At 40.1% G+C, this 23259-nt stretch overlaps 1 protein-coding gene and 1 long non-coding RNA gene across 6 annotated transcripts; one reads left to right on the top strand and one right to left on the bottom strand.

Annotated features, from left to right (window-relative positions):
* Positions 1-167: 167 nt before the first annotated feature.
* GABPB1 (GA binding protein transcription factor subunit beta 1) lies at positions 168-20389 on the bottom strand. Of its 5 annotated transcripts, none has more exons than XM_083870810.1 (9): positions 20301-20389; positions 13564-13671; positions 12582-12749; positions 11920-12114; positions 10705-10852; positions 10247-10360; positions 8371-8556; positions 6941-7056; positions 168-1948 (listed from the first exon to the last, which is right to left on the bottom strand). In XM_083870810.1, the coding sequence occupies exons 2-9, from the start codon at positions 13669-13671 to the stop codon at positions 1796-1798; spliced, it is 1188 nt and encodes a 395-aa protein (XP_083726936.1). In that variant the 5' UTR covers positions 20301-20389; the 3' UTR covers positions 168-1795. The 5 variants fall into 5 exon arrangements, with proteins under 5 accessions (XP_083726936.1, XP_083726935.1, XP_083726939.1 ...); XM_083870809.1 differs by having other exon boundaries at positions 20283-20303; XM_083870813.1 differs by having other exon boundaries at positions 10741-10852; positions 20283-20303.
* On the top strand, positions 19905-22205 carry LOC310914571. Its single transcript, XR_014591050.1, has 3 exons — positions 19905-19971; positions 20929-21165; positions 22076-22205. It is a non-coding gene; the product is annotated as an uncharacterized lncRNA (long non-coding RNA).
* The last annotated feature ends 1054 nt before the right edge of the window (positions 22206-23259 follow it).

Raw genomic sequence — 23259 nt, 5'->3', positions numbered from 1 at the left:
AAGTTTTGTACAGTACAATGCAATCCTTTTCCCATTCCTCCCTCCTATCATTTAAGGCCATTCTATACCCAAAACAGTTTTTTCATGTTTTTCCAGATGCCTAACACATAACAGCTTTGACCCTCTCATTCACACACAAATCAATTGAATTGATTCTACACTAGAGATATGTGGAAAAGATATTTAATTGTAAAATAGAAAAAGTAGGCCAGAGTACAGTTTTAAGGGTAATTCTTCCGTGTACAGTATAGATAAACCAGACTTTTTACTTAAGTTTATATAAACAATTTCATAAAAGCAGTGAACATGAAACAACAAAGCAAAGCACAAAGAGTTTTATCTTACAAAAAATGGATCTGCACAGTAGTTCAAAATTTAATGTAACATAGCACTGAACAATCTTAAGGCAGCTCAGTCTAAGCACAGGACTAGAAGCCAGGAACTCCTGAGATCCATTCCCAGGTGACCACAGGTTCACGTGGTGTTAAGCCAGTCATTTAACACTCCTTTGTGTTGCACTTAAACCAGTTATAAAATTGAGACAATAACACTCACTTACCTGCCTCAGGCAGTGCAGTAAGGGTTCTTTAAAAGATTTTACAATGCTCTGAAGATGTAACGTGCCATATAAATTTTAAGCATAATAGATCACTGCACAGACACACACAAACACAGTATCACAGTGAGGAACAATGATGCTGGGTAGGAAGAGCATCACTACAACATAAAAAAAATTACTTGCCCAATTGTGTAATTAAAATGCAAAAGTCCGTTAAAAAAAATGTATCACTGAAGTAATTTCAAGGCTATTGGGGAAGAGAGATCAATTGGGATATTCTAAAATAACTACTATTTGTGTTCCAGTGGAGACATTCTTTTCTACTCATAACTGAACTTGAAAATGTTTGTACAGGAAAATTGTAAGACACATGAAATGAAGTTTCAATGCCTCCACTATCAAATTTTGCCTCTTAATATGTAAATTAGGATACTTTTTTGTTCTTCTTAATTACAAATTACATTCTTCCAAGAAATATACCATCCACAATAAAACTGGCTGCTAGCTTACTTCAAATGACCTATAGGCTAAACATTTTTCTCATAATTTTTTGCTGAAAAATACCTATGCAAGATGTATGTGTAGAAATTATAAAAACATGCAGCATATGTACAAACTGAAAAGTTTAAAAAATATTAGCTTCATATACATGTAAATCTACTTGGATATATCTGAAATTAAATATAAAAATTTCACCACCTAAAATAAAAAAAAAACCAAAAATGGTTTTCAGAGAATCTGAGACAACTACTTAAAGCTGTACAAAGATTTCCACCTGGAAATGTCTTATTCAGAGAAGTTGAGTTGTTATCATGTAGAAATAACTGTTAATTAATTTTGTCACATAATCAAATTTCAAATTGTCAGCTTAAATCAATATCACCCTTAAAACTGTTCTGTTTTTCAGAAGTTAGATTCATACTAAAATCAAAAATTTCACAAAAACATTGGCTTTTCATGTTTCTGGATCCCTTCAAAAAGATTTATCAACTCATTTTGAAACTGTAAAAAAACCAACTATTTACAGTATTTAATTTTAAATACTTTTCACAATTTCTAAATTCAGAGTTTTTTATGTTACAAGAAATTAATCAGAGCTCACGGCTTAAGTCCAGTTATCAACTTGTAGCATCTTCTCTATCATGAAATCCCATGGCTGTACCTATATACTGTACAGTTCAAGATTGTACTGCAGGTTTTTGAAAGTAACAGGCTTTGCAGTGTGTTCATTTTTTATTAAACAGCTTCTTTATTAGTCTGGAGGCGGTTCATTGCCTCTAACTTCTGCCGATAGGCCTCTGCTTCTTGTTCCTTCTTTAGAAGCTGCTGACGATATTTTTGTGCTTCTCTGTTTGCCTCATCCAGCTGTTTCTGAAGAGTTTCTCTTTCCTATTAGAAACAGAATCAGCAATATTTTGTCAAATAAGTATCAAATACAAGCTAAAATGGCAAATACTTTTCCTTTACATGCAGTTCAAGTGTTAGGGTATCATGGAGAAGCTGTTCAGTTCTTACTTGGGCAGACCTGTATGAATGCTGCTGTGCAAATCAGACCCCAATTATCCTCCAGCCAACTCCAGACAGGGCTGGAAGTGTGAAGAACAGCAAACCTGAGTCTACTGAACTGCAAAGGTATCGCACAAATCTTCACCAAAAAGAGCTAAATGAAAAAAGTGGCAGTGTGGTGATGAAATACTAACAGAATATATTAACATTTCTCCAATCATTTAATTTAACAGGCTTGTCACTTGCTGTTGTAGTTCTAATCAGCCAGTAAAAATGACAAACTGTTACCTATCAGCCATCTGCACTGGACAATGGCAGCTGCTTCCTGACCAAAGCATAAACCTAACTGTTTCTTTCTAAACTGGGATTGATACTTTGAAATCCAGAGGTCTAATTACATCCCCAAGGACACTGTATTCTTATGAATTAACAGGCAATAAGCCAGACAACCTTTTTTCCTTTTAAAAGCATTTAGTAAAGAAATCTTTAACTGACTGCAGAAATCCTGCATACAAGTTTGTTGGGGGTGGATATAAAATGGTTTCCAAGCAAAATGATAGGGGAAATGCCACTTCCTCTGAAGCTGTCTTAGGAACGAAGGAGAATGCATTTCCATCTCCAGTGATGTAGGTACTGTCATTTTGTCTGATGTTGCTCTGAGCCAAATGAAAAAAGCAATTTTCTGGGAAAATAGTTTTGTTTTGATCAAATATTCAATCAAATACAATTTCATTGAAGTGCATCATACTTTTATGACTAAAGTAGTATTGGATTTAAAATCATTCTTTCCACTGTAGTTGTTCAGTAGGAACAGTAAGGAAGGTTGCGAGAGAAACAAACCATCTCCTAGAAAAAAAGACTTATCAAAAAACTGAGGTCCAGTGAAAACTAGTTGTCTTTTCACCATATTCCCATCCCAGCAGTTCAGTATCACATTCCATTTAATACCTCTAACAGTTGTTAGAAGTTTCAGCCCACCACACTCTCATAAGAGCATCCCTATTCTTCATCTCTGATGCACTCACATATTTTCATGGTCAGAAAAATACACAATATACTCTGCCTCCCTTCTACTTGCTATTGTTCTCAGTACTTGTCACAGCCACATTTAGCAGTCACATGTCAGCTGAATGTGCTGAAATACAATGACAGATCATTGGTGGTCAGATCATTGCTAACAGCAGCACCTGAACAGCAAAGACAACAGGTGAAGGAGATGTTATTAACAGGCTATAAAGAGACTAGCTAGAACACGGAACAAACTCCAGGAAGTGCAACTTGATTTTCCAAGGGGCTTTAAGTGATAAATTTCAACCCTAGCTGAAGGCAGCATGCTAGGGTTTGCTTCATTTGGAGCATACAGTAATAAAATGAGAGCTCATCTGATTTTGCTTACTTATTTGAAAAGGAAGTTCAGCTTCCACCTCTGAAAAATCTGGATTCTGCTTTTAAGGCAACTTTATGGATGGTCAGCCCATGTAGCAACTAGCCTGACAGATGCCAAATGAACAGCAGAGCCTACACCTCAGATGATCTGAAACACACCAATGACCCTCCAGCACCAGCCCAGCCAAAATGTACTGCTTTGCCAAAAATTATCTCTGTAGTATAAGGGGACCAACAGCTTATGTGAAACAGCCTCATGGATTAGAACAGCTCTTGGTGAACAGAGCTGCAAGACAATTCCCAGGGAATTAGTCGAAAACAGTTGATCCTTCCACATGTAGAAAGCAGCCTTTTTGAGGGCTGGGATGTTTGGAGCTGGGCATTATCTATCCCATTAACTGGTCTCATAAAAACCATCAAAAACCTAATACTGACAAGAAGCAAAGCTGCTCTATCCAATGGCCTGCACAGAAGTAAGAACCATTGGTAGTTCACTGGCAAGAAGTCCTGTGGTGCATTACAAACAGCAAGGGGCTATTACTGCTATGGAATGTGTGCTAACACTTGAGGATAGAATCACTGCTGTGGAGTGAGGGCACACTGCAAACATTTGGGGCTGGAATCACTGCTGTGGAGTATGCAAACTGCAAGCATTTGGAGGTGGGGAAGTTCTTGAACAACATTTTAAGAGTATTTCCCACAGAAGAGAGAACTAGAGCTGTGTACCCAAATGCAGTACAGCACGTTAAGGAAAGGGTAAGAAAAGCCAGGAAAACCCCCAAGTTTCCATGGCATGGCCAGAAGATAAAACCAGTATGTACTAGACAGACTAGCAATTCACAAAGCACATAGATTAGTCCAGCAGCTAACAGGTGTAGTTTCCAGACTGTCACAAGTCCCAACAAACAGAATGAGTTAAGGAGATGAAGCCAACTTTTATGTGTGACTAGGCAGCGGGAAGAAGCCAATGCTTCTGGAGGAGCAACACATATCTACTGTGGACTCAGCGGTCCAAACTGGTTCTCTAATTTTGACATCTAGAATAGGGAGGACTGTATCTCATCTACCAGTTTAATCAAACCCAGAAAGTGTTCTTGGGACATTTTTAGAACACAACCAGAAGTGTTCTAGAGATCTGGAGTCCTTTTGTACCACCTATCCAAATAAAAATCAAATTAGAGGATGCTCAGTGCTCCAAAGAAATCTTCCATTTTACCAGGGAATTTTCTTCATTATGTGTAACTTTCCATTGACAATAGGAACACCTATAACTAAAATAACCAACCACTCTTTTAAACAACACAAAGACACAGGATATGAATCCATGAATAGATTTAGTTTACAATTATGATTACTTTTTAGTCTGATCAAATGATTATCCTGGTTCTAATGTGCATTACCTTTCAAACATGCAACATGGGAGAAACAGTCAAATTAAAGAATGAAAATAAAGATCACTATATGTTAATGAATAATGCATGAAAATGAAAAACAGAGTATCTGTGTGACAGGGTTTTTTTGCTGCCATCCCATGTTTAAAATAACATACTGCTTAGGAAAACTGCTCTAACACTTCAAAATGAGCTGAAATGTTTTAACTGAGCAGACCCAGAATAGAAAATTTAAAAACACCACTACAGTTTTAGTTGTTCCACAATACTTCCACAGGGAAATTTGTCACCTCACATGGATGGGAGGATTTTCGACTACAAAAAATTTCAAACTACAGTGAACTGTTCACATACTATGAACTTAAAACAGCTGAAGAAAGTATTCAGCCTTGAATCAACTGTTTATAATGATTTAGCATGAGGCAAAGAAAACAATAAGTATTTTCTGTATTTCCACATTCTAAAATATTTTTTTAATAGTTTAATGATGGGAGGGGTCCCACTCTCTCCAAATTTAAGTATCTACCACAGCCTGTGATGAAGAAATTTGAAGTGAACCAACTTCGTGTGCACTTCTTTAATTCCACTGCTACTAAAGTATGGTAGCACCACACCCCTGTGAACCACAACAAGGCCCCAAAAGTCAACTGGCCTTCACACAGAGGCAGAGGTCTGCATGGGCATTTCCAGTTGTACAGGCAGGGACAAGAAAGTCATCCAAACTTCCATTTAAAAGTAACAGACCAAGTAACTCATCTAAACCAACTTCTTTCCATATTTGAGAAATATGTTTAACATATATAAATAAAACTGGTAATCCCCTTAAAAGAATTAGTGGTATTGTTATACCAATTATCTGTAATTAGGAAGAGGTCAATTTATCCCTTAACCAATCTGGATTTTATTAAAAATTCATTTAACAGAATAACTAAAATACTTAAGGAAATGTAATTTCCTTTATGAATAATTCAAGCAGATTTTTAAAAGTGTGAACAAAAGAAATACTTTTATTGTAACAATCATACATTTTAAAAAAATGCAGCAAGAAAATTTCAACTGTCAGGATAATCTGTAATGACCACAAAGCTGCAAAGGCCAAAAGTATTTGACGCAACAACTTAGGGACACGGAAAGCAAATGATGAGAGGTGGTAATTATTGGTATTAGACATGGGTAACATATAGCACATACTGTACAACAAAAAGTATTCAATTAGGCACAATTTGATAATATGAACAGAAGTTGGAGAATACAACCTTTGATAAATGAAGTATCATGGAGCTGACAAAATGAGAACTTACAGTCTAGTCAAAGCAGACAGCAATTTTCATAAACTTTTGACCAAAACTGGTCAACACAGTTAAAAGTAACAGGAAAAGGAATGAGATAGTTGACCTTTTGTGGATAGCATAAAAAAGCTACAATTTAAAACTGAACAGCTACTTCCATTTGTCATATAAAAAGGAAAGCGCTCTCAACATCTTTAGGTCTTTTGCAGTATTAAAAAAACCCTGTTTTGCAGTTTCTAAAAAAAAGATGGTGCAAAATTGTGTAATAATAAACCGCTTCAGAATTAAAAAAAAAAGGTGGGGGACACCACACAGATAAAAATTAACAAACACAGAATCTTACTGTTTCACACTTCCATCAGCAGTTATCTAGATACCACGAATGGAAAGGAAACACCGGTAAAAATGATCTCACAATCAGAAGCATGTGGCTGTAACAGAAAGATGAGGGTACAGTGCTCTCATTCACTCCTAGTGGAAAGAGTCAAGTCACTCGATAACATATCAGCACCCAGTTTTAAAAAACAGCTAGTGACCTTCAAGGAAGAACAAAAAAAATGTTCTCATATACTTAAAGTGTCACTTTTACATCCATGACCAAAGGATCATGCAAACAGCCCTCCTATTTTCTTTTTACAGCAACTTTGTAAAAGATAAATTTCAGTTACAGGAGAGACTGAACAAGTTAATGTTTCACATACTTCATTCTGTGGTAACACAGAAATTAACCTCCTGAACAATACAAAAACCACAACCTGATACTCAGTCCTGAACACTGTTCAACACAGATCATGTAATATACTCCTTACTTCTATTTCTGCAGACTCCACACGATTTTCAACAATCTCAATGCACTGTCTCTTCACTGGCGGCTCTTCACTTATCACAGTTTCTTCAGCAATGTCTGTTGCTGGAACTGTTAACACTGAAAACATATTTCTTCATGTAAATACATTAACTTTGAACAATATTTGCACTATATAAAACTCGTATTATTTAAGTAATTTTATTAACAGCAAAAAATGCAGATACTTCTGCTTGTGAAAACACATCCATATAATGAAGTGCATGATGAGCTCAGTGAAAATCTACTAAAAACTGTAGTTGCTTGTATGCTACTAAAGAACTTTAAAATCCTTCATTATTGAGGTCTACAGTAATTAGCTCTGGTATATCACTGCCATTTTTCACAGAGAAAACAGACATGGCAGAGAACTGCAGCACAGTCACCAGTCAGCTCCAACTTCTGTAGCAAGCCATTTGTATAATGTTTCTTAAATAAATACTAAATACAAATCTTGCTTTTGTTTTGATTAATACACCTTAAGTAATCTAAAAATCCAGTAGTTATTAGCCATGAGTAAGAAAAGCAAGGTTCTCAGTAAAGTCATATTCTAATTCCTCACACAGCCATCTGACAAATGTGACTGTCACCTCAGTTACTATCTACACCCACTCACTCATAATGATAACAAGGTGTACTAGTTCAGGCAGACTGTGAACCAAATAATTTGGCTCCTGTGTACAACTCCTCAAACTTCACAATGACAGTCCTCACAAAGAAACCAGAGAAGGGACCATTTTTATCTAAACAGTGGCAGAGCATCTTTAAAAGAAAGTATCCAAAGCATGGCATACATGTGTACATCAAAAAATAGGATTTATCACACTAGCAGCTTCTACAAAGTACATATGACCCCCCAAAAAATGTTGTGTGACTCTGGCTTCACTAGTTCTGCCAGTGCTGCTCTAAAACTTTAGGCATGTAAGGCCTGACCATTTGTCAGGTCAGTGTGTCAGTGTACTGACACTCCATGGGACTTGCACAGATTGCTCCACGCATCAGATTTCTAAATCCAAGCCTCACCTCCCCACAGTACATCCAGTAAAGCAATAGCATATGAATTAGAAGAAGGTTTTTGTTTTACTCCATCTTCTAGCTTTTGTAACGAGTTTGCAAAAATCAAACTTGCTGAAGGCAAAGCAAGTAGTTCTCACTTTTCTCTTAAATGTCCCATGTCTCCTCCATAGTTGAGTAACTCTTCTATTCTCTCTCCTAAAGCAGAGGTTCAGCTGACATGTTAACCCATTGAACTGCAGAGGCTTGTTTCTGAGCCTTCTCTAATATAAGAATTCACAGATGTACACGAAATGTTCAAAGCCATTTGCACCTAAGAAGTCATTATTATTACTGCAGCTAAGAGTTCCTCAAGCTGGAATCATGCAAGTGTCCACTCACCTTGCTGCCCATCTGGCATGGTCACAATGATGGGCTGCCCTATCCCACTGGTTGGAATGGAATGCAGGTTACCCAGCTGAATGCCGTCCGTAACTATGGTAATAACCTGCTGACCTCCAGAACTGACCACTTGCTGAATGGCCCCGTCCACAGATTCTGCGGTCACAACTTCTTCTGTGGCCACAACTAGCAACAGATTAGTAAAGGAATTAAGTCAACTTATAAATGAAGCTTTTATGATTTCAAATGCATTTTGGTACCACTGAGAAAAAATTCCATCCATGGATTTCAAAACTTGACCCCCCTCAATGAATACTTTACTATGTATTATATTTTAAATAGAGTCTTTCATCAGGCCAACATAAAGCACTCACATTTTGACAATACATGCAATACCATCCCTGCCCAATATAATAATATTGATACACCCCACTCAAAATTGATGCTTTGGGTTCAGTGTTAACAGCTCAGCAAGAACAGGAGCTTCTTTCAAGAACACAAGGAACTTTTGCATTGTACACATGTTGGAGTAAGTTACACTAATAACAGAATTAAAAAAAAAAATTAAACTTGAAATACTACCTTAAAGCTACTTCTTGCCACTGTACCTCAGAACCCAGCCCAGAATTCTCTACTTAATATAATGGTCTTCAAGATGGTAACAGACTAAAGGACACCTAGAGAATCTTAAAAGTTTTGTCTGTACTCCATGAGTACTTCAAACACAACAACTTTATTTCTTATACAAAGTATGAAACAAGACTAAAGGAAAAGTTCTGCAGAACCGACATTTTTACACTTTCGAAGAAGAAAGATAAAGCTTAAGAAGTAAAACAAACCTTGTATGTTTATAATTACATAGGCAAAAGTGAAAAATTCAAGCTCAACTATCCATTTCAAATTCATGATTCAATAATGAGTAAAAGCAGTGAACTCTCACAGTTCTGTATCACCTCTACAAATGAAGGCAGAACAAGGAAAGCCTGCATTCAGAACTACAGCACATACCCCAGCTTGCACTCTATGCTGCAAATGGGGTATTGTGCTACCATCCTTCCTTTTTTAAAACAACAAGATGCTGAGACAAAGAGCAAGATCACTGGTAGCACAATCAAGGAAATTCAAGAACACTAGCTCTGTATTTTATTTTCAATTTATCAGAGTAAAAGCAAAGCCTTTGATTTAAATAACAGACATTAGAGTGCTCTCTATCTACAGAGATAAAATTAAAACCCTATAGACTGTGTTGTGATGTTTGAGATGACAGAAGGTAGATAAAACTCTGAAGCTTTCATCTTTTAAGTTAATTACAATATAATATACACAGAAAAATCACTCTGTAGTTGAAATAATGACTGCAGACATTGTCTTCTGAAGATCTTTATGTTTAGAGATTACTGTCCTATAACACTGCTTAAATATTCAGAGTGTTTATTCAGGAAACCAAAACAGCAACTCCCACATGAGTAAGTGGTGTTTTATTGAACTTGATTTGGCTTCCAAGTACAGGCTCAGCAGTAAGAAAGACCACTCAAAAAAAAAAAAAAAAAAAAAAAAAAAAAATCCAAACTGCACGTGCCAATACTAAGTGCTGTGGCAAACAGCTCTGAGCTTCCAGTGTCAAACTCAGTGTTGGGTTTTAGTTCAGGAAGGAAATATTGCTAGAACTTCCTCAAATCTTGAAAGAAAAGGGAAGGTTTTGTCTAAAAAGAAGCTATCCTATATAAAAATAGCCCCATAAATATGGTTATTATTCTTTCCTTGCTCTCCTTCCATATCCATACCCATAGAATCATTATTTACTACACTTCTTCATATGCTGAAGGAAACTTGCAGTTATGTACTTTAAATTCATTAAATTATTTAGCTTTCTAACCTGGTGTTTCTGAAGAATTAGACAGGGGAGCTGATGCTTCTGCTAAAGCTGCCAACGTAGCCAATACTGATGTTGATGAATTTCCAAACTGTACAGCAGACACTCCTGTTTCATCTAGAAGGATGAAAAAGAATTAGCTGATAAATTTAAAACCGCAAAGTCCCTTTTTCTATTTTTATTTCACTGAAACTTCCAGCACACACTCCATTTTCAGCAGCATTCTGCTGAACTGAAGTGCTACTCTGAAGTGAAGTTTGTTAAGCAAACAGAACTTCTGATAATTTATGTCTGTGAAGATTTTTGTTTTAAGTGTGTAGATATTTACAACACACAAAAAAACACTGATGAGGAATATGGTAACTATTCTTACCACCATTTTTCCTCAAACCTTTTCATTAAATGGTGAAAATCAGTGAAAGTATAAAATCCCAGTAGCTATCCTTTAGGCATCTAAATACCTGTTCTATTGGATGTATGTGCAGAGGATACCAGACCTGTTAGGTTCACCACCCCTCCAGGCCCAATGATGAACTGCGGCGTGGCTGCGTGTATCGTCACAGTGTCCGGACTCTCGGGGTTCGTATTGATTTGGTTCTGCATTGCAATCTGGGACACAAAGGGAACAACATCATCCCCACTGCAGCTATGAAGGACTTGGTGACCCTGTGTAAGAGCTAGAATTCTTGCACACTTCACACAAACAAGGAGGATGTCCCTCATTATACCCATGCAATACACATACATCATGTCCTATCTCCAAGTACAAAAGAAACTTTTTTTTTGTTAAAATCTAAAGACAGAAAGTCTGTTGGAGTGAAAGAGTTTAACAACACCACTACTTCTCCCTACCAGGTATTGTAAACAAAGAGGAGAAGGCCCTTTTGTAGATGTGCAAGCTCACTTATCTAAATGAGAAGTCTGAAGAACCAAGACTGCTGGGGCAGACACACGTCATGAAAAGCTGCTCTGACAGCTTTGCAACTGCCATGAAATGTACATGGCAGTCTTTTTGTCTTTCTATGAACTATTACTAACTTCTGTTTACAACACTCTTTCTGCAATCAGAAGGAGGCTAAAGGAACACATGAGAAATTCAGACATTTAAAGACACAGGGAGACTACATTTATACAGCAGCATAATGATATTTTTCATTTGCTTTGCATTCTTTTCTCAGTAAGACTTATCACTTAATTTGCCTTTAACAACACTATTGAACAGTGAACACACAATTCCATGGAATTATCTATTATAATCAATTCTCCAACAATTCAATCTTAGCTTTTCTAATTCTGGAAAAACTGGCATCTCTTCTCTCCTGTCAGAACTCCAACTGTTAGGAAATTAATATCCATATACCAAGCTAACTGAATACTAGGGGATAATCAAAATATATTGTCAGAGAAGGGAGTTATTTTTTACACCTCAACTGCAAAGAGCCCACCTATCTTCTGTGTATTACATCACTCAAATTTAAGAAAATAAAGACTTTGTAGGTGGTGAAAATGTTCTTTGACCAACTGATGTTTACTAACATTAATCTCACTCATGTAATGAACTAGACTGGCATTATCAATATATGGTGTCACAGGTGCTACAGTTAAAGATTAGTTTATGACATGTGTTATCAAGTGCTTTGCTATAAGTTCCCTTAACATGAGGAATTAAAAGTTACCTGTAATATTTCTGCAATGTCTTCATTTCCATTGTCCACTGCAATATCTAATGCCGTTTTGCAAAATTTACTCTGAGCATGAACATCTGCTCCATACTTTATCAAGAGTTCTACAACTTCTTGGTGGTGATGTTCAGTAGCCCAGTGAAGTGCAGTCATTTTGAGCATGTCCTTCGCATTGACATCAGCACCATGCTACAAACAAGATCATTGCATAAATTATGTCATTAGAAATATCTGAATTAAATACTGCTGGTCACAGAATGAAGCCTAAAATTCCTTCTCTATGAAGCATGTCCTGTTATCTTACATTTACATATTTATTAAAAGTAATCCAATCCATCTACCAAATACATTATTTACCTCAAAAGGATTACAGATTCCCTAAAGCACATCTTACTTCTAAACTCTATTATTAAACACAATATCAAATTAGGGAGTATTCTTACTTCGAAACAGCAGTAAATAATTCATTTACTGAAATCATTATGATTTTAATGTAAAATAAATTACAGTTCAATTGGAAAACAAAGCTCCCAATGCACACAGTTTAACTATTCATATAATTTCAATGTTGGTTTCATGACTAAAAGCAAATTGCAAATATCTGATCATAAACCATTGCAATAACCCCATTTCAGACTTGTTTCAGCAGTTCCTACCTTAAGTAAGACTTCTACTATGCTGGCATGGCCTTCTGATGCTGCCATATGTAATGGAGTCCTGTCCACTTTGGTTCTGGCATCCCGACTCACACCTGCTCGCAGCAACACTTCTGTGGTGGAGTAATGTCCATACTGTGCTGCTAGATGAAGTGGAGATGTTCCCAACTGTAATGCAACACAAAACATGCAGATCTAACAGGTGTCAGCATGAAGCATTTCTTCTTGCTCTGAAGCTACCAAACCCAGGTGTCAAGTCACCACTTCAAAACCATTTCCCCCTGCAGTCTCGAGAAGAGAAGCTGTTGGGGCTTTTACAGAATACGAACGGGGGAGAGGGAAGTTTGTTGTTGCTTTCTTTTTACTCTGTTTTTTCTGTCTTTTTGACGTGTAACATTTCAAGGGGCTAATCCCATTTTTAGTGGTGGTCAACAGGGACCTTTAGAAGTCAATTAAGTCCAATCTCCTGCTCAAAACAGAGTTAATTTGAAAGTTAGGTCACTAAGCTGATTAAGGTTCTTAAGAGCTTGTAAATGCTCTAGGAATTTTGGGTATCTGACCTCTCTCTACAACCTCTTCAAAAATCAGCACCTTCAAAAAGACAACTCGGTACCCCTATATCAGGGAACTCTCAGCTACAGATATTAGGTGGTTAAGACTGTTTTCATAATTCAGGCCTCTTACTATACCAAATGCATAAACACAATAACTAGGAGGATGATTGCTGCTTTTTCCCATTAACCATTCCAAAGCTCATCTTGAAAGTCACCAGAACCAGCTCATTCACAGTTTACTACTAAAATCAGTAGGAGGTCACATGAAAAAAACAGACAATTTTAATTTTGAATTAGACATTAGATGATGTGCTTGCAGATTCCAAGAAGAACTATAATACAAATGCTAAATTGTAAGAATTGTATTTCTTTCTTCAGGGGTGAAAAGTACAATGATTTATTTTCTCCAATGCAGAAGTTTTGATTACCCAGTCTGTGGTAAAAGGTGCTCCATTTGCCATCAAAATGCGAACTTCATCATCTTGACCTGCTCGTGCAGCTTCTAAAAGTTTCTTTCCCAAATCGACTAGTGACATCTAGTGAAGAACATAAAGGAACATAAAGACAAAATAATATTATCACTATTTTAAATACATACATGCTGCCTTTTTTTTTTTAATTATTATTTCTGAACTACTCTGAAAAGTTCAGAAACGGGAGTTGTTATTTTAGCCATGAGAACAAGCTTTATTAATTGCAATAAGCGGTTTGATTTTAGAATTACTTCTGCCCACCAGAACGGATACTGACACGAAGGTTTCGGTATTACAATGCTGTAACCACTGCAGCTGTACAGTTAAACAGAATTTAAACTGAACTGGATGCACATTTCTTATAGCAGAAGGTGGTTTCAAAGGTCTCACCTGATACTGCAACCTTGGGCAGCTTTGTCCAGCTTTCAACGGGTGTTACATCACAGCTGCTCTGTCATGCACCCAAAGGCACTACAGCCACTCATCCAAAATGCCCACATGTATGTAAGAGGCACCACTATGTAAATGTACTGAGGTAGGTATGAAACACAACACGTTTCTGACAGCTTGTCCATCACTATTTTTGTTCACCCTAAAATATAATTTCCGTACTCCCAGACGCAAAACGACACAATAAACATATTATTGTACTACATACAACAGATACACGAAATAAAATCTTCATCCGAAAACAAATATTACTGCCTGCTTTAACTGTCTAGTTACTAAAACCATGTGAAGTGCAAAGTTTTGAGACATGACTGAGATACTAGCTGAAAAACCTTCACATTGGATAATGTCCCTTTTACACCAAAGTTACATATAATAATACTTGCAATAATATATGTAGACAAAATACACCTGTTTCTGTTGCAGCAAAGATTTGCCAGAAACACAACTTTTTAAATTCACTCAATTCCATACTTGCTATTAAATTTGGTCAGTAAAAAAAATTAGAACTAAATCATAACTTATGCCACTAACCAAAATATACTAGTACTAACATTTTAGTGTACCTATGGCTATCTTTTCCACTACCAGGATGCTAAAAATGGAATTGCTTTCGTCAGTTTAGTTTCCAGGCATAAACAAAGCTAAGCCTGTATTGCTAATAACAGCAGTTGTGAGGCCATGCAGCCAATGTCCTACACATATCAGTCAGGAAAGAAATCCCATTAAACATACAAATCTACCACAAAAACAGTATCTAGAAATTTCTCTGTACCTGGCTCAACTGGCACATTGCTCAATAAACTGAAAGCTGTTGACTTTGGAAGAAACTAGAAAGGAGACCAAAATACTGCAAATGCAGTACTGAACACATATTGATAGAGCTGTGAACTAGAGCAGATTACTTCTGTCTACAGAACTGACTGCAGGCAGCAATATCCCTGTCACCAAAATACTCCATTTATGCCCATTCTTCTGGTACATGTGAACACATTGCTTTGTCTCCAGCCAGAAAAGCAAAGAGAAGCAGGAAGGTGGCAGGACAAGACAAATATTGACAATGGGAAAAGGAAGGAAAAAAGGAACACAGTCAGATGCAGAGGAAGGGACAACTGCTGCCTCTTTTCCATAAAGAAAAAGAGCAAAAGAAAAAAATCTAGGAAAGATCCTAAGGAATGGAATAAGAGAAAATCTGTCACACCTGATAAAGAGAGATACTAAAAGTAACAGTACCAAACATAAGGCAAGAGATGGTACTTGGCAAATGCAGCAGTGAAATGAAAGAATACTTTTTTTTCCCCAGTGGGGATTGCAAGTTAAGGAGGAGAAGTACGTTTGCAAACAGACATCCTTTTTCTGGTGGTCTAATACCACATCATCAAGGCCCTCAGAAGCAAAGGAAAGCTGGAACTTAATTCAAAATACTGAGATTACAACTACCTCAGAAAGACAACTATTTTTTTTAGGAAGTAATAAAAATCTCATTCTGGAATTGCAGAATAATTAAGGCTGAAGGGGAGCTCTCAAGGTCACCTAGTTCAATATCCCAGTCAGAGCCCAGGGCCCAGCTCTGTTGAGTTTTGAATGTCTCTCTATGGATGAACATCCCACCAGTTCTTCAGCCTCATTCCAGTGTCCAACTCCAGTGTCCAACCACCCTCATGGAAGAGCTGCCTTCAGTGCATCCCCATCTTCCTCCACTAACCAAAACCACACTAATGATAACAAGCTTATACTTGATGCCTGTTAAACCTAAATAGGCAAATTAAACAAGTCTGTACGTTTAACAGCCTATTCAGCACCCACTGCCCACATCTACACACTGTGAAATGAACTGCAAAATTGTTATGAAAACTCTAGGCAGCAAAAATCAAGCCACCCCCCAAAAAATCAATTATGATGGCCTGCAAAATACCAGTCTCACTCTCAGGAGATGTTAGGGACAAATTTCAGATCAACACCTTTTCAGAGCCTCCCTGAACTCCCTGGATTACTGCTGAGCACACCAGTTAACGAAAGCACACCAGTTCTCTTCTCAGTGCAAAACTAAATTGCTTTATTTGATAAAAAATGTTCTAATCAAGGAAAAAAAATAACCTTTCATTACTGCATATTCCTATCATTAACCAACACTCTTTTGGCTGATATAAAGTGTTTGTATTTTAAACATGCACAAAGCATCACACAGGTTGGTATATGCCTCATAATGTAGAATTTTAACTTCAGTTAAAAGAGAAATGAATTAAATTCCAGGTCTCATGGGGTACTTGGAAGCATGCTTGGGCCATCTAGTGGAAAAAAGAAAAACCCAGCAAAATTCCATTGTTCAACTAAAATAATAAAAATCCCATTATATGTCATTGAAACACTAACAGCAGCAAATGAAGAGGCATTTCCACCAAAACTCATGCATGTTTAGTCACTTTTAACCAATGAATACTACCACTCACAAAATTTCTGAAAAGTAGTCAACCCACAGCTGATTTTCACTCAGCAGCCCATTCCAAGGACTGGTTCTGTAAGAAACCCCCAAGTAACAACACACCCAACCTCCCCTATACCCATCCAGAGCAAGGAGGGTCTGCAGACTCACACTCCCATTCCAGAAACCCTTTCCAGCTGCTCTCTTGAGACCAACCAGGAACACCACAACAGTGCAGTGATATTATCACGAGCAAGACACAATAGTACATTTAAAATTGAAATGAGATTGCTATTTCAAAGAGCACTCTGCTGCTACTCCACAGTGTTAAAATCAACTCTGCTAATGGTGTTAGAGGGTTCTCTTCACTAACTGTGCCGTTCCTATCAAGCTCTGCTGCCATGACAGCTGTCTAACACTTTGCATGAGGACTTTTTCAGAGAATGAAAGCATCCCTGGCTCTGAAATAAAGACTTGAGACTGTTGGAGTTATTCTTATGGCAATGTGATAATGTTTTCAGACTTCTAAGAGCTCCTACACAATTGTGTGAAGAGAGGGTTTTGTCTACAACTGAGTAAATAGGGAAGAGCTTCTGCTGGGTTTAGACTTCTCTGAATTAATCACCTCCTGAACTTCCACATTGCTGTAATGTATTCTGCACAGTACCATTAGCCAGATGCCACAATTAAATGGTAATTAAAATAACAGCAAATTATTATTGCTATTTTACTTATGTTCAAAAGAAAAACATACTACTTTTTCACATCCATCTTAGATATAGGTTTTCATACACTCTATAATAAATTCTGAAGATCTCACTGTTACCAGAAGGGTATAGAATAGCTCTCAACAGGAGTTTAGGTACAACTGTATGTGAAATAGACTCTGTGGGAAGCAAGTGGAGCTAAAAACCTGGCAACCTGAGATGCCTGGGCTACCACACCACAGTCTACAGACAACAGAGCAGCAGAGTCTGCAGTCCAAATTAAAATTAAGTTTGGCTTAAAATGCTGCAGCATCTCTCAGACTGGTGTCTTGCCCCCAGAACCCAGACCTGCTCCTCTTCTATCACTGCAGTGCTGAGCACCAGCTGGTGAAGATCAACAGGCACAGAACAGCTGCTGCACAACATCTGTGAGCATGGAGCTCTCCCAGCCCCGCGTTTGTCCCAAGGTGCGCTCCTGAAAGGGACATCCCTGCTCTAGAGGAGCACGGACACAGCACTGCAACTTCCCAAAGGTACCCAAACCAATCCACGCCACAGCTCTGATAAGGATTTGTAATCACAAAGATCCATTAAAGGCTCATTAAACACTTTTCCCTGCTCAAGTGACAGATGGCAGAATTGTACTTAGAAGATGGCTGGAGACCCATCATCTCTCACATCCATTACATCTGGAAAAAGAATGCCCTTTCAGAATGTTTTTTTCTTTCCACTACTTAAGAAAAAAAAACAATTTAACCTGCTTACCAGACCTGACCTTCACAAACACTACCACCCTATGGATTTCAACATTTCACAGTATTGCTAGAAATTCAGAATAGGCATTTCTAGCTAATTTTATGTGCCTGTCCATACAAAGGTCAGTAATATTTAGAAGTACAGCACAGGGTAGTTGCATCTCTTGAACACTTTGGCACAATTTTAATGTACATATCAATGAGCAGTGATTATAGCAACTTACATGGGATAAACCCAAAAAAGGTCCTGTCTGGTTTCCTATGCAAACTGAACATCTTTTGACAATGATTTCACAGGTGATACTTCAAATCTTAATATAAATATCATAGACTTAGACTATCCACATTTCTATTGCGATACTGAAAATTATACCAAAATGTTGATTGCAGTCAGCTTTAATTCCAGTTCTTTCAGCTTTCCTCTGACTGTTGTATTTGTAATTAAATTCTCTAGTTTGCCTGAACAGCAGCATGACCTTCATGTCAGACATGCATCAGATGAAAAATACCTGAGCTGAGAAAAGCAAACATTGAATAGCTTAGTGGCAAAGACAGCCAGGCCTGTTAATAATGCAGATCTGTCCTTCTGTTGGGCTCACACATTAACTTAAATAACCAGCAATCAACAATGAACTCAATTAAGTAAGAGACCACAGAAAAGTCTTTTTTTACCAAAGAGAGCAGAGATTGGGCCATGATCTGTAACATCTAAAGAGTGTAATTATGCAACAAGGGTGAACCATTGGCACCAAGATTTGGACTGACACTGCCAGCAAGCTACACAGTTTTCACAAATAAATTCTGCAAGAGATACCAAAAAGGTTAATTTGCAGCAGCTGTGATTGACATGAAGAATCTTGGCTTGTGATGCAGCCTTTGAACTGCACCACAGCTTTAGGAGGCTGTCTAAGGTTGATTAAGCTTGAAAATACTATCAAATAAAAATCATCCACCTCTGACCTACAACACCTCATTTATCATGAGGAATCTTCCTCGACAGTTTATGTCTGGCATAGATGCCTAAAAAAAAAAATCCAACTAGAAAACAAAGTGTTTTCAGGAAAGAAAGTGGGTCACGAACAAGAGTCTCTATTTAGTGTATGCTCATCTGCCAAATATACTCTTAACCTTACTCACATGGCACACTTATGTTCTCCTGCAAATATTTGTGTGCATACAAAACTCGGCTACAATGCACGGTCGTACTAACAGTTCAGAAGTAATGAATAACTTCAAATAGGCTGAACAACTACAGCGTGTGCATTCACAACTCTGAGCACATTTAACCCTACTATGAAGCCTTCACCGTTAAATCAAAGCCACTTTAGTAAGCAGGTTGAAGGAAAATACGCAAATGCCTTAAGAACTACCACAGACGACTTCCTACAGGGGATTTCACCGACGTGCCACCAGTGTCCCACCAACGGAAACTACTTTGACTATTTGAAGAAAACAGGAAAAAAAAAAAAAAAAACGACAATCCGCACTAACACACGGTATCTCACTTTTATGCTCCCACCAAAGGCTTTATTAAGAGTCCAAAGCACGAGTTACAGACTCGGGGCGAGGGGCACCGCGGAGGGGAAGCCGCTCCCTTCCCGCCCGGGCCGCCTCTCCCCAGGGCGGCTTTGGCGCCAAGCTCGGGCACGCAGCCCCGCCGCCCCGGGGCCCGGCCCGCGGCCCCCCCGGCCCCCGCGGGGCTCCGGACCGTGCCCACGCGGCCCACGGCGCGCTGCCCGCCGCAGAAACCCGCGGGACGAGCCGAGCCCCGCTCGGCCCCTCAGCTCCCGGGCCCCTCGCCGGGCGCGTCGCGCTCCCCCGCGCCCCGCGGGCCGCCCAGGCCGCCGCCGGGGCCCAGCGCGCCGCCCGCGCCCCCCGCGCCGCGGGGTCCCCGGAAGGCCGGCCGGCCGCCCGCTCTCCCCGACAGGAAATCCTGGCTGGGCTGGGCGCTGCGGAGGGAGCCGCGGCGCCGGGTTCCGGGGGAAGTGGAATTATTTTTTACCAGCGAAGAGATCAACTTCCACATCCGGTAACAGGGCCCTATACAAAGGCGCAGACTGACCTGGAAAAGCTTGGCCGGCCCGGGGAGGGTGAGGGAGAGACGGGGCGCGGGGACGGGCCCTTACCGTGCTGCCGGCCCGGCCGCCGCCGCCGCACCGACCCGGGGCTCCGCAGGCCGAGAGCCCCACACGAGAGTCCGCGCCGCGCCCGGCGGAGGGACACGGCGGGCGGAGGGGAGTGGCGCGGCTCCGCGCGGCTCTGTCCCGCCGCGGGCGCGCGGGCGGGCGCGAGGCGGCGCGGGGCGCCCCGGGCGGGCCCGGAGGGGCGCCCGGCACTTACCATGGGCGCGGGAATTACCTTATTAACACAGACATCGAGGGGAAAGGGGCGCGCGGAGGGATACGGCCTCGCCGCCGCACAGCGCGCATGCGCGCCGCCGCGGGGAAAGGCGGGGAAGCGCGGGCTGGAGGGGCCCCGCCATGTTCCGTTCTGCTGCCCGCCCGGCGGGGGCAGGGCCGGCCCCGCGCTCTCGGCGGGCCCGGGTTGGCCTCCCTAGAGGCGGGTTAGGGAATAGGAACAGGGGTCGCTATCCTGGGTTATTATGCACCGCAGGGTGGCGGTGCTTGCGGTTCCCGCCTCTTGGCTGCTGGGGCTCTTGTGCTCCCAGGTGAAGGTGCACTCTCTCAGCATGGACTGCACTGCCTTGCCTGTCTGAGGCAGGTTTTTAGAGATAATCACGGAATCAGTTCGGTTGGAGAAGGCTTCAGAGATCATAAGAGTTCAACGTGTGACCCAACGCCACTGCATCAGCTTAGACTGGCACTCGGTGCCAGGTCCAGTCTTTCCTTCAGCACCCCCAGGGCCGGTCCACTGCCTTCCTGGGCAGACAGTTCCCATGTCTAATCACGCTTTCTGTGAAGAAATTCTTAAATGTCCAACCTAAACCTTCCCTGGTGCAGCTCAAAACTATGTCCTCTTCTTGCAGTGGTTACCTGGGAGAGACCAGCTTGCTCCCACATGGCCACAACCTGGTATCAGGGAGTTGTAGAGAGTGGTACGGTCACCTGTGAGCCTCTGCCAGGCTGAGCCCCAGCTCCCTCAGCCACTCCTCATAGGACCTGCATTCCAGGCCCCTCACCAGCTTCATTGCCCTTCTCTGGACCGGCTCCAGTCCCAAAATGTCCTTGGACTAAGGCTCTGAGAACTGGATTCTGTACTCAAGGTGTGGCCTCAACAGCTGCAAATACAGGGGAAGCTATTCTTTGGGTTCACAGAGATAGGATTTGATAGGATGATAGCTCCAAAATAGTCTTCAGTCGTTGCTGCTCTTTCAGAGGGCTCTGGCACTTCAGTCCCAGGCTGGTACTGAACCTGACAGCCCAGGCCCTGCAACATTTCTCTCCCAGTTTTGTTTCAGCAATGTGAAATGGTTGTGTTCACATTCTCCCCAAAGCTCTTCCAGGTCATACATCTGCTACTGTGAAGCATGGATCTCAAAATCGACATCCTTTAGAAAAACATACCAACAACAAAAGACTCCAGACTGTTATTTTGGAGATAATAATACCCACTAGATAATCAGAGGAGTACCTGTAAAAGCATTGTTCACAGAGCCATTATTTTTTGTCTTTGACCTATGCAATGCAGCTTTGTACAAAATACAAATAACAACATTGCAAAGAGTAACCATTTCTTCCTACGTTGTCACCTGTGGACTGGTTTTTCTGGACGTGCTCAGCCAGAAGGCGGCACTAGAGAACAAATCCAAACACCTCGGGGCTGCCACTGGTCACCCAGGCCACAGAAACCTTAAATCCAACCTTCAGCACATTTATTTCTCGTTGTTGGCAAGGGTCTGTGTCTCTCAACAAGGATTTAGGGTGTTTTGTTAAGGCTTTGCATTTACGCAGTAGCAGTAGACACAGAAAATGTTACAATGTCCTCACAGGCATGTGCCAATAAATGGGAAGACTTAGTGGTGTTTGCAGCAGTGCTACAGAAAAACCAAAGTTTCTATATTAATGATAATCTTTCACAGAGGTAAAGAATGCAGTCTGCATTTAGTCCATTAGCAGTATATATCAGTTTTCATTATTACGATCACAAAATAATCATGTCTGCTTTTTTTACAGGATTCACCAAAACTACTGTAAGAGAGACATTAGATGTCTGATATAGGCAAGTCAGAAAACACTTCACATCTGTAAAGTACTTGGTTTCTATTTTACTCTGCTTTAGAAGATGTAAATTTTTTTAGCTAAATAATCAAATACATTCTACTAAAAAGCACACCAGTTTCTACTGTTTAAATTTATTTTCTTTATTTAATACTGCTACACACGGACATATGTGCTGATAGAAAAATATGTTCTAACCCGAGGCAACCACAGCATGTTATAATGTAATCAACATTATTAGCATGTTTTAACAAGCTTTGGAGTGAGGTAAAGCTAATTGCAGAGGTAGCTCCTCCCCAACACTTTTCTATATGTGGCTGGGGTTTGCCCATACAAGTAAGACCAAAGATTGTATCACACAAGTTTTTCATATAAGAGAAGCAATAAGAGGGAGTCTTTGAGTCCAGTTTGGACAGCAGTGAGTATGAGAGTCAACATTACTTTGTACACATTCCAAGCTCTGACATCAGTGGACTTACCCCTTCCATCTTGTCATAACTTTCTGGCATCACCTACCCTGGCTAAAACACATAGAGCAGGTCTGAAAAAAGCACTTAAAAGAGCATAGTGTTGTTAATATTCAGTTCAGCTTAGAGTTGTTGGAATCTGTGGACTTACTGTCTGCACAATATAGAAAACAGTTCTCATTTCTCCCAGAACCTTTCACATGCCTGATCACTCACACTACAAACTACAGATGGAGAAGTTGTCTGAGCCTTTCATGTGCCCAGTACCAACCAATGTTACTGTACTACAGGGTGCTGTGATACACTTCAGCTTCCTGGGCAAGGAATCAGAACTATTTTGGAAGGCTACATGGAGACAAGCATTTCCATGTTTTCTAAGCTTCCCTGTTCAGGCTCTGAAACCTCCCTGTTTTCTAAAGTCACTGACAGAAAAAGCTCAGAAGACATTTCCACTGGCAAAACTGAGCACCAGGTTGAAATGTAGTTGTTGAATCCCCTCACCCTCCAACACAGTTTGGGGACAGGCCAGGACTGTGGCAGCACAGAGCAAATCCTCCATTTGTGTCAGATCTCCATGGCACAACCGGCCTTTTCCCTTCTTCAGCATGTCCACACACACCTGCCATCCCTGAGGTGCTTGTAGGAACACAAGGTGCACAGAAAACACTGTCA

Source organism: Zosterops lateralis (genome assembly GCF_965231275.1).
Source record: "Zosterops lateralis genome assembly, chromosome: 13".
NCBI lineage: Eukaryota > Metazoa > Chordata > Aves > Passeriformes > Zosteropidae > Zosterops > Zosterops lateralis.
This window is presented reverse-complemented; position numbering and strand designations above follow the sequence as displayed.